The sequence below is a fragment of the Pseudorca crassidens genome, chromosome 6, assembly GCF_039906515.1.
Source record: "Pseudorca crassidens isolate mPseCra1 chromosome 6, mPseCra1.hap1, whole genome shotgun sequence".
In the NCBI taxonomy this organism is placed as follows: Eukaryota; Metazoa; Chordata; class Mammalia; order Artiodactyla; family Delphinidae; genus Pseudorca; species Pseudorca crassidens.
This window is the reverse complement of record NC_090301.1, coordinates 3182338-3194843: the sequence shown is the minus strand read 5'-3', so window position 1 is coordinate 3194843 and position 12506 is coordinate 3182338. Positions and strand designations below refer to the sequence as shown.

The 12506-nt window shown below is 39.1% G+C and overlaps 1 protein-coding gene across 1 annotated transcript in view; it reads left to right on the top strand.

The window, feature by feature from the left end:
• RBM44 (RNA binding motif protein 44) overlaps positions 1-11986 on the top strand; it is a 39367-nt gene extending 27381 nt beyond the window's left edge. The window contains exons 13-16 of the mRNA XM_067739809.1: positions 358-649; positions 5308-5453; positions 5589-5733; positions 11359-11986. Coding sequence (XP_067595910.1) covers positions 358-649; positions 5308-5453; positions 5589-5712 — 562 coding nt within the window. The 3' untranslated portion in view covers positions 5713-5733; positions 11359-11986. The remainder of the gene's footprint in view (positions 1-357; positions 650-5307; positions 5454-5588; positions 5734-11358) is intronic.
• The last annotated feature ends 520 nt before the right edge of the window (positions 11987-12506 follow it).

Below are 12506 nucleotides of genomic sequence, written 5' to 3'. Positions count from 1 at the left end.
ACTCCGCGGCACGTGGGATCTTCCCAGACCGGGCCACGAACCCGCGTCCCCTGCATTGGCAGGCGGACTCCCAACCATTGCGCCACCAGGGAAGCCCTACATTACATTACATTTTAATATAAAATTAACAGGTGATAATTCAGAAGAAATACTAACTACCTTTTATTTCCCATCTTTAATTTTTTGTATTTAGTTATCTTAATATTCTTCCTGATCCCAAGGTAAGTATAGTAACTTATTTTTAAGAGCAGTTATTCTTATAAAAGGTATATGCTAGCCAGTAGTTACACAATGAAGTTTGAGGCCATTTAAAGTCATTAACAAAGAACCTTTTGGTTTTCTGCTTTTATATTTTAGATATGCATCTCTTGCTTTAAAAAAAAACAATGATGCGAAGCTGGCTGTGAAGGAAATGAATGGTACAGAAATAAATGGGAAATCAGTAAATGTGCGGCTTGTCAAAACTCCTGGAGAATATACATCACCACTTTCGTCCAAAAATGGAAATAAAGTTAGTTTCAGTAATTTGGAGAAAAACATCAGCAAAGAAGTCAACTCAGCCTCCTCTGTTTCTAGATTGCCTAGAACTAGGCCGAGGCAGCAGCTGGGATCTGAGCAAGACAGTGAGTTTTTCGCTTTTGACCAAAAGGTTAGTTTTCTTGATCAAGCCCTTAAATGGTCTTCATATATACACTATACTGCGATAAGTAGCTTTGAAGGACAGGTAACTCCAGGACAGCAGTCTTGAAGTGGGAATAAGGACGTTAGTCTGAATTGTGCCTAACATTGGATCCGCCCTAGCCTGCTCTTGTACAACCCCAGTCGTCGCTGGAGGAAGCACAGATCTTTACAGGCCTAGCCGCAGAGACAGCGTTTCTCTGTAACTAGGCTCTCTGCCAATGCTTTTCAGTCTTTGTATCTCTTTATTCTTGGATAGTGTTACTCTGTAAGTAGCTACTTAACACTTTCATCATTCTTTTTTTCACAGCTAACCTCATCTCATAATTATTTAAACCATAAAATATAGTCATTTTATTATGCATGCTCTCATCTTTACCACATTGAGGTTTTAAACGCCACATGGAAGGTGATAAAGTTGACTTGTTCACTCGTGTCTCTCCACTGCGCAGCGAAATGCCTGGCGTCCTACCGGCATTCCATAGATTGCTTAAAAGTTACATAGAGTAGACTTCGCGCTTTTTGCTGTCTGTGAGTTCAGACATATGCCACAGGCATGGAACCATCATCACAATCAAGGTATAGAACAGTTCCATCTTCCCAAAACATTCTCTTGTGCTCTGCTCTGTTTTCTGTTCTTATAATTTTACCTTTTCCAGAATCTCCTGTGAGTAGAATATTATATAGCCTTATTAGTCTGGCTTCTTTCACTTAGCTTTATGCATTTTCTTACTGAGTTCTGTGAGTTTTTTAATATTCTGAATATAAGTCATTTATCAGATACGTATGTACTTTGCAAATACGTTTTCCCAGCCTGTACTTTGTCTTTTCATTCTTTTAATAGTGTCATTCTCAGAGCAGGAGTTTTAATTTTTAACCAATTGCAGTTTGTCGCTGTTTTTTTTTTTTAACTTGTGGGGGGTTTTTTGTTTGTTTTTTTGTGGGTTTTTTGGCTGTGTTGGGTCTTCATTGCTGCACACGGGCTTTCTCTAGTTGTGGCGAGTGGGGGCTACTTTTTGTTGCAGTGCGTGGGCTTCTCGTTGCGGTGGCTTCTCGTTGTGGAGCACGGGCTCTAGGTGCGCGGGCTGCAGTAGTTGCAGCATGCTGGCTCAGTAGTTGCGGCATGAGGACCCTAGAGCGCATGGGCTTCAGTAGCTGCAGCACATGGGCTTGGTAATTGCAGTGCACAGGCTTCAGTAGTTGTGGCTCACAGGCTCAGTAGTCGTGGCTCGCGGGCTCTAGAGCACATGTTCAGTAGTTGTGGCACACGGGCTTAGTTGTTCTGCAGCATGTGGGATCTTCCTGGACCAGGGATCGAACCCATGTCCCCTGCATTGTCAGGCGGATTCTTAACCACCACACCACCAGGGAAGTCCCTTAACTTGTGTTTTTAATGTTGTATCTAAGAAATCTTTGCATAACCCATTGTCACAAAGCTTTTGAGTTAATTTTATAATGTGTGGGATATGAATTGAGGTGGTTTTGGTTTTTTGGTTGTGTTTTTGTGTTGTGTATGGAATTGTTCCAGCATCATTGTTGAAAAGCCTATCCTGTCTCCACTGAATTATCTTTGTGCCTTTGTCAAAAATTAGTTGACCATATTTGTGTGGATCTATTTCTAGACTCTCTGTTCTCTTCTTTCCACCAGTACTTTCCACCAGTACTACACTATCTTGATCATAATAGCTTTATAGTAAGTCTTGAAATAGTAAGTCCAACTTCATTCTTTTTCAAAATTTATTTTGGCTCTTCTAGTCTCTTTGCCTTTCTGTATAAATGTCATAATTCTGCTTGTCACTATCTATTAGAAAAGTCCTTGGATTTTTACTGGAATTAGTTTGACTCTACAGATCAGAGGAAATTCCTTTTTAATAAATGGATGAAAGAATAAATATTTGTTGAATAACTGAATTTTGGTTTTTTCCATAACAATAAGATAAAGGGATCTCTTTTCCCTATGTCCTTTACCCTATCCTTTCCTAATTCCTGGAGTTATCCCATTATTTTTCTGTACCATTAGTGCCATTTCCGTACTCACAGACCTTTCTCCACTCACAGTTATGCACAACTCTTCTTAATCCGAACCACGTTTTCACTTGACTTTTCATTCTTTTGAAGTTACCGTCCTTATTTGTTCTGTGTTTTCCCTGCCAAACTTCCCAACCAGGTAGTTTATACCCAATGTCTGGGTTTCTTTGATTGTTTCTCTTCTTCATCGTAATAATCTGACCCCAGTCTCTAAAATTTTATTTACAGTGCTCTTTCTATAGTCACTAATGACATTTTTATTGGTCTTTCGCCCTATCTACCTTCTTTTTGACCACTTAGCCTATTTGGTGCCGGTCATTCCTTTCTTTCAACTCTTTTCCTTTCATCTCTTTTCCTTTCATCTCAGTGACACTTCGTGTTTAGGATGGGTTTTTTGGTGCATAACCTCAGTCCACAATAGGAAGGAAGGAAACAGGCAGTCAGGCTACGGGCGCTTGAGCTGGAAATTTGGGAGCTATGGCTCCTCCCTGCCTCTCTCAGGTAGTGCCCCTGGTTTCTTGCCTCTGCATGCCTGTAAGCTCCATCCTCCTGTTTCTCTCTGCACACTGGCTTTCTCTGTCAGCTCGTGACTTCTCTCTTCCTCCATTAGGCTTTATTTTGCTTAACTCTAACTCTACAGTACTTTTCAGTTCAAGCTCCTGTCATCATTTGACTAACTCGTTTGCTCTGTTCCAATTCCACATTCTTTAGACAGGGAGTCTGATCCAGCGCATGATTTTGGTGTTCATGAGTTCAGGTAACACCACTCTTGGTCTTGTTAGCTGAGGAAGCAGGTCATGGAGTTGGTAGAGGGAAGGTTATGTGTCATAAATAAATAGGGCACCGTGGGCTAGGGTAGGAGTATGTTGTCTTAGAGTGTGTGGACAGGGCAGCTCTTACTGCTGTCTTTGTTAAACTATACTCTTACTTTTCTAGCAGTTTATTGTCACCTTTCTTCTCAGATTCTCAACATTTTTTCATTATGTTCATTCATTTAGAAAATATTTATTGTCTATAATAAGAGGTAGTGATGATTAAGAACAACAGATTCATAACCTGGCTTTGCTACCTACTCATGGGCTGGGCGAGTTACTGCCCTCTGTGTCTGAGCTTCCTTATTTTAAAATGGGGATAGGCACTTCCCTGGTGGCACAGTGGTTAAGAACCTGCCTGCCAATGCAGGGGACACAGGTTCGAGCGTTGATCCAGGAGGATCCCTCATGCCATGAAGCAACTAAGCCCGTGCGCCACAACTACTGAGCCCGAGTGCCACAACTACTGAAGCCTGCGCTCCTAGAGCCCGTGCTCTGCAACAAGGGAAGCCACCACAATGAGAAGCCTATGCTCCGCAACGAAGAGTAGCCCCCGCTCGCCGCAACTAGAGAAAGCCCACATGCAGCAACGAAGACCCAATGCAGCCATAAATAAATAAAATAAATAGTCATTTAAAAAGAATAAAAAATAAAATGGGGGTAAGTGTTCCTGCCTCACAAATGTTGTGAGCTTTAAATGAGTTTAATTCAGAAAATTCTTTGGAACAGTGCCTGTCATGGAGAATGTACTCCGTAAATAGTAGCTACTGTTATTTACTAGCAGTTTGGCTCTTTCTTGGGAAACCCATCCTCTCTGTGGTTCCAACTACTATTTAAACTTATTGTATCCCAAAATTATTTATTCAATAAACAGTATACCAACTGTGTACACTATTGTAGGCACTGGGAAAGAGGCAGTGAACAAAACAGACAAAAATCTGTGCTGTTACAGAGCTTAAATCTAATGAAGGAGATAAGGCAATAAGCAAATAAGTAAAATATGTACTATTCTGATGTGACAGATCTAATATTTTGTATATCTTACCCTGACGTTTCATCTAGGTTTGAACGTATCCGCTCCTCCTTTGTTGAACTTGTATGGGATGTACAGTGGTTTCATATAATTTATATCCTACTTGCATGGCTAATAGTAATTAATTGATCATTTTAATTTTGTCTCTTCAGTTGAATTATAAGATACATAAGTGATGGAGGTTCTTTTTTATAGCACTAGTTTCCCCACCCCCCCCCCCACTCCAGCATGTTCTGGGCATATAGTTTGTGTACATTGAACATTTAGTAAATAAGATATAGAATATACGATATAAATATGTACATATAATTACTACGTAGACCAGCCTTTCTCTGTCAGGTTGGGTAAGAGAATTCAGCCTTCATGTCCTAAGCCTAAGATATCCATTGTATATAGCAAATGACTCTCTCTCCTACGCACCTAGAATGGAATAGTTACGTCCTATCTTAGGGAAAATTGAGAAAATAGTTAACATCATTTTTTGTGTTCTGTGGATCAGATGAGAATCCTGTTTGAGAAAAGCTAATTTCGACATAGCCCATATATTATACTTCATCATGTATTTGGCATTTTTTAAATAAATGGCCCTGAATACATCTCAAGTAAAATTACTTGGTAGAAAAACTAATCCCAAATCAACGTAAATATCTTAGGAATTTTGATTTTACTATTTGTAATTTTTAAATTTAGAATAAGCTGGATTATTTCTATGTAATCGTTACTGACTTAAATAAAACTTTAAAAATGTTTATTTAGGGTGTCAAGAAGAATTGTAAACAGATTGGATCCACTAAATTACTACCTGATGCACCTATTCAATTTGTACCTCCAAATACATCGAACCTGCGTAGCTTTACCAAGATCGTGGAGAGACTGGCTGAACTACATCCGAAAGTTGGCAGGTAGTGACTACAATTGCACTTTAAATGGTTTTATAAGTTGTGAGTAAACTACCGCTCCTTTCAGTACCGTAGCCATATCTAGAATGTGCTGCTTTGGAGAGGGCAGATGCTCATGCGTGTCTTCCTTTGGCACAGAGATCACATTATAAACGCTCTTCAGGAGGTTAGAATGCATCATAAAGGCTCTCTCAGTGGCCTGTCTGTTAATGCTATTGTGAGAATGACTTCCTCTGTTTTGGAAAACTCTGCTTCCCGTTAGGTAGAAAAGAAGCAATAAGAGGTAAGTCAGTCATACCTTTCATATTTAAATAGTAAACATTTTAAGCTATGGATTCCATTTTCTTTTCAAATAAAAATATTATATTGAAAATAATAAAGTAACATAGAAGCTAAAAACAAGCATACGGTATTTGTAAACTATTAATGCAAAACTATTTGGGGTGATGTTAAATTACCCCAAAATTGTTTGGCTTAAGCAACATTTATCATCTCAGAGTTCACAGGTCAGGATTCAGGAATGGCGTAGCTGGGTGGTTTTAGTTTAGCGATTCTCGTGATGTTGCAGTCAAGATGTTGGCCTGGGCTGTGGTCATCAGGAGGCTTGATTGGGACTGGAAGACCTGTTTGTAAGACGGCTCATTCCCATGGCTGTTGGCGGGAGGCCTCTGTTTCTCACCACATGGCCCTTGCCGTAGGGCTGCTTGAGTGTCTTTACAACATGACACCTGGCTTCTTCAGAGTAAGAGCCATCAGAGAGAGAGAGAGAGCAAGATGGAAGCTGCAGTATTTTCTGTGACCTAACTTCAGGAGTCACACTCTGTCGTTTCTGCCACATTCCATCAGATGCAAGTCACTTCGTGCAGCCCACGCTTTTGAAGAAAGGTGTATCAAAGAATTTGTGTATGTATTTTTCAATTACCACACACAAACGTAGAATCCCTGTTTATAAAATAACGGTTGGGGATTTGTTTCTAGTTACAGCTGTCCAGGTGAGTAAAGCCAACTTTCCATGGAGAACAGTTAGAAAAGCTGAGTCAATATATAGACATCTGCTTGAAGGTACTGGAGAACTGTCAAGATACCATAAATTATCTGGCCAGTATAAGAGAAGATTAGTCTCAGGGAAATATGCCCATTGTTTGGGACCACTTTCCCCCAATACTGTTTGCATGTGGGGCAGCTAGGAGTTTAAAGCACCCTTCTGATAGCACTGAAGCCAGGGGGGTGGGGCCTCAGCAGTAGAGTTGGGACACCAATGGGTTACCCTACTCCAGGAGTAACTTTGAACCAGAAGTAGATAGTTCCTCTGAGGGACTGTAACTCAGCTTCAGAACCTAAGTTAGATTGAGATGATCTGGGGTTACTAGTTCTGCCATGCACCTAGAAGAAATGAAGGTAAGAATCCTCTGGAAGAAGGTAGTATCATTTTAGGCCTCAAATTGTTTCTACCAAAATTTTTGCATATACTAATAATTTTGTAAATAAGAGTATACAATCAAAAATAACTAATCATAAATGAAATAAGACCACATGAATGAAAACTAGCATGAACACCAGGTAATAGAAATTACCCACAGGGACTCCAGCTAACTGAGTTATCAAACTTTTATTTTTAATAAATTTAATTATTTTATTTACTTAGTTTTGGCCATGTTGGGTCTTCGTTGCTGCACGTGGGCTTTCTTTTGTCGCGGTGCGCAGGCTTCTCATTGCGGTGGCTTCTCATTGTGGCGCACGGGCTCTAGGCGCATGGGCTTCAGTAGCTGTGGCGCACGGGCTTAGTTGCTCCATAGCACGTGGGATCTTCCCGGACCAGGGCTCGAACTCGTGTCCCCTGCATTGGCAGGCGGATTCTTAAACTGTGCCACCAGGGAATCCCCCAGACACACTTTTAAAAACCATACTTGTATGTGATAGATTGTTTGCAAAAACAGCCACAATTATTCCTTTCCCTATAACCATGCCCCTTTGCAGTGTGACTTGGAAGCTCCTCTGATCAAGAAGTGGAGTCTGTTTTCCCACCCCCTGAATCTGGGCTGACCTTTTCACTTGCTTTGACAAGTTATGCCATTCCCAAGCCTGGTCCTCAAGAGCCCTTGATCATTCTACTCTCTCGGAAATTGGCTGCAGCCACATAGAGACACCCAGGGTGCCTGCTAGAGGATAAGAGGCTACAGTCACCCCTCAGCATCCGTGGGGGATTGGTTTCAGGACCTCCCCCCACACCCACCCACCGCGGGTACCAAAATTTGAGGTTGCCCAAATATCTTATGTAGTATGGCTTAATATTTGCATATAACCCACACACATCCTCCCGTATACTTCAGATCATCTCTAGGTTATTTGTAATACCTAATACAATTGTAAATACTATGTGAATAGTTGTAAATACAATATAAATGCTGTAAACAGTTGCCAGAACACAGCAAATTCAAGTTTTGCCTTTTGGAATTTTTTTTTTTCAAATATTTTCAATCCAAGGTTGGTTGAATCTGCAGATGCAGAACTCACGGATATGGAGGACCAACTGTACATGGAGGATAGCTAAGACACTCCAGCCTACAGCCAGCTGCCCTTAAATATGGGACAGAATCTAGCATAGATCAGCAGATAACATACCCAACCTGGCAGCTGCCCACAGATGCATGAGTGAGCCCAACCAAGATAAGACAAATCACCAAAATGAGTCCAGCCCATTGCTAACTGGCAGAACTAGAGGCTAAATAGTAGGTGGTCATTGTTTCAAGCTACTAAGTTTTGAAGGTGATTTGTTACACAGCAAAAGCTAATTAATTCAGATGTATTATGCTCAAGGAGACAAAAGACAGGCTTGAGAATTCTAGTATAGAATGGAAATATTTTTAAAATGGAAATTCCATTAATAAAAAATAGAATTACTTAAATGAATAACTCAGTTAATAGGTTCTACAGCATATTAGACAAATTAGAGAATTAGAAAGGTCAGAAAAATTATGGAATGACACACAGAGGTAAAAGGATGGAAAACACAAAAGAGAATGCAAGAAACATAAAGACATACCAAGAAAGCCTAATTATTTGTGCAACTGGAGTTTTAACCAAAAAAAGAAGAGGGAGAAAATTGGTCAGATACAATATTTGAAAAAAAATTTTTAATGATGAAAAAAATTAAGCCAGAAATGTAGTAAAGCCCTTTCAAATCCCAAGCAGGGAAAGTAAGACTTCAGTGCATCAGAAAAACTGCCTGAATATGGTCCTTGTGACCACCATGCAAAGCTGCTGAAAGTCAATCAAAACCATGTATTGAGCCCCAAAGCTTTATGAATAAGGGATACACAAGAGAAATAAAAGGCAATACATGCACACACACACACAAAAAAAAACTTCTTGAAAACTCAAAGCAAAAAGAAAATCTATAAAGCAGCTAGAGGGAAAAAAAATTACGTTAAGAGTGCAACAATTAAACTGACATCTGATTCTCAACAGAAGCCACCAAATAATTCTACCAACTAGGATTCTATACTCAGGAAAAGAGCCTTCAAGAATAAATGAAATAAATACATTTTTACCCAATTAAAAACTAAGATAATTTGTTACTTAGAAGACCCATTGTATTAAAGAAAATACTAAACAGTGTTTTCTAGGAAGAAGGAAAGTGATTTTAGATGAAAGGTCAGAGATGCAGATGTACTGAAGATCAAAATGTTTATATCAACTAATACTGTATAAAACAAGAATAATGGTATTTTATAGGGTCTAATATAGTTAACATGTATGACAATAGTAGCATATAAATTGACCACCCCCTAGGCTTAGTGATTCATTAGGAGAACTCACATGACTCAGTATATAGTTGTACTCATGGCTATGACTTATGGCAATGAAAGGATACAGAGCAAAACCAGCAAAGGGAAGAGGCACATAGGGTGATGTCTGGAGGAAATCAGGCACAAGCTTCGAAGAGTCCTCCCCCGAGTAGAGTCACATAAGACCTGCTTGTTTCCTCAAGTAATGAGTTATGACAACTCATAAGAAATGTTGTCTACCCTCATTAGAGGTTCAGTGCCTAATATTTTTGTTGGAGGCTGGGCACATAGGTACCCAACATCTAGCATGTACCAAAGGTTCCAGACTCTCAGAAGGAAAGCAGCTGTTCAGCACAAACTACACTGTTTCTACAGTTTTGGCACAGTGAGCCACTCTTGTCACTACTAGGATTGGTGGGAACTAAGTTCCTAGACACCAGGGCCAGCCTTGCAAGCAGGGCTTTCTACGGATGACTGTCATCTCAGGCCTGCTATGTTAATTCTTTTCTACACATACCAGTTGATATCAGACTATGATAAATATAGTTGTAATCTCTGGGGTAGAGTTGGACCCTTATCTTACACCAGGGTTCCCCAACCCCCGGGGACCAGTATCGGTCCATGGCCTGTTAGGAGCCAGGCCGCACAGCAGGAGGTGAGCCTCTTGCTAGCTTAGCAGAACTTCGTCTGCTGCTCCCCATTGCTTGCATTACTCCCTAAACCATCACTCACATTACCGCCTAAACCATCCCACTCCCTCCCCCACCCCACCCCCGTGGGAAAACTGTCTTCCATGAAACCAATCCCTGGTGCCAGAAAGGTTGGGGACTCCTGCCTTACACTGTATACAAAAACTAACTCAAAATGGATCAAATTACCTAAACATAAGACCTAAACCTGTAAAACTCTTAGAAGAAAACACAGGAAAAACTTCACAACATTGGATTTGGCATTGATTTCTTGGATATGACACCAAAAACAGACAACAAAAGAAAAGATAGATAAATTAAACTTCATCAAAATTTAAAACTTTTGTGCATTAAAGGACATTATCAGCAGTGAAAAGGCAACCCACAGAATAAGAGGAAATATTTGTAAACCATATTATCTGATAAGGATATTAAGAATATAGCTATATATCTATCATGTATCTGTATCTACCTATCTATATATCTTATCTGTACAGATATATAAAGAATACCTACAACTCAACAACGAAAGCCCAATTTAAAAATGGACAAAGGATTTGAATAGACATTTCTCCAAAGAAGATATGCAAATGGCCAATAAGCACATGAAAATAGGCGCATTATCACTAGTCACTAAGGAAATGCAATCAGAACCACAATGGGGGGGACTTCCCTGGTGGCGCAGTGGTTGAAAATCCGCCTGCCAATGCAGGGGACATGGGTTCGAGCCCAGGTCCGGGAAGATCCCACATGCTGTGGAGGAACTAGGCCTGTACGCCACAACTACTCAGTCTGCGCTCTAGAGCCTGCGAGCCACAACTACTGAGCCCACATGCCACAACTACTGAAGCCTGCGTGCCTCGCAACAAGAGAAGCCACTGCAATGAGAAACCCGCGCACCGCAACAAAGAGTAGCCCCTGCTCGCCGCAACTAGAGAAAGCCCACACGTGACAACGAAGACCCAACACAGCCAAAAATAAATTTATTAAAAAAAAAAACAAAAAAACCCCAATGGGATACCCACTTCATACCCATTAGGATGGCTGGTATCCCCGCAAAAAACCAGAAAATAATAAATGTTGGTGAGGATGTGGAGAAATTGGGAACTTTGTGCACTGCTGATGGGAATGTAAAATAGTGCAGCCACTGTGGAAAATGGTATGACACTTCCTCAAAATATTAAACTACAATTATCACATGATCCAACAGTTCCACTTCTGAGTATTTACTGAGTTTAGTGATACGCTTAGTCAAGGGGTAGAACTTAATGGTAAATAAGTATATATGATGTTTGTTTATATATAAATCGGTTTAATTACAATGGTTGGTTTAGTAGTAGAATGTACTGATAACTATATACTTTTCTGGAATTTTAGATTTAGCATAGCACATTTTATTGTTGATTTCTTCCTTCTTTTCTTCACCTATAGAATTTCTTTGGAAAGCATGAGTTCCCTCCTGCAGAGAATGTTCTACAGCACTTAGGGAAAAATTGTGGTAACAGCAAAATTATGCAATTAAATAGGCTTGGTAAATGGGTTTAGCTGTTTATAATATTCTACTTTATATAGCCCTCTCTTAAAATCTAGCAACTGTTGTTTCTACAATATAAAGATCTCTCTATATATAATTAAAAGATAATTTTTAATGTTTATAAACTTTGTATTTCAAACTTGTTACTTAGAGACTTAAAGCAGTATGTTTTGGATCAGAAACAGAAATGGTGTCATTTTTAAAACTCTGTGTTAAATCAGTTTTTTAAATATTGACCAAGAAAAGGTTTATTATTATTTCATACATGAAAAATATAATTTACCTGAAGTTCTTAGTTCCACTTTTCAGTTGTCTTAAGACTCTTATATTGGACCGTAGGATAGCAAATACACTGAGTCTACAGGTGTACATTTTGGAATATGTATATTTTTAAGTTTCCAAAATGATTAAATTACTGTTGTGATACATTTAATGCATTTTTATGACTTTAGTATTAAACATTTAGATGTATTTTCCCTGCTTTCACTAGGAAGAGTGAACTTTGGTAAAGTACTTAAATTTAAATGGTCACCATGTTATGTTCATTTTGTAATAAGTTCTGTTATATTAGGTTAGAGTGTAAATTGGAACACTTTTCAAGACCTAATTTTATGCTTTATCTGTTAACAAATTTCTTTAATTGCTTACTTTTAAAAGTAACATACTGTTTAAAGTTGCAGTTTTACTAGTAGTAAGATGAACAAATGTGCATTTTCTTCTTCAGATGTTTACAATGTTTAGAGCATTCAATATTTAGTTGGTATTGCTTGATTAAAAGTTACCCATTTAACATTTATATTTGGTGTACTTATATTTAATAAAGGTAGAATCTATAGTAAAATTTAATACTTTCTGCAGGTTTGGTGGCATTTTCTAAGTGTAAATTACCTACCAGTGTTTATATGGAATACGAATGGACAGTAAGGCTATAGATCAAACTATTGCATTTCAAATTTTTCCTCTTTCATGGACTTTTTAGGCTTATTTCGTATATTAATTTGTCTCCGGTTATTACCAGACCCAGTCCAAACGTCTACCAGAAATT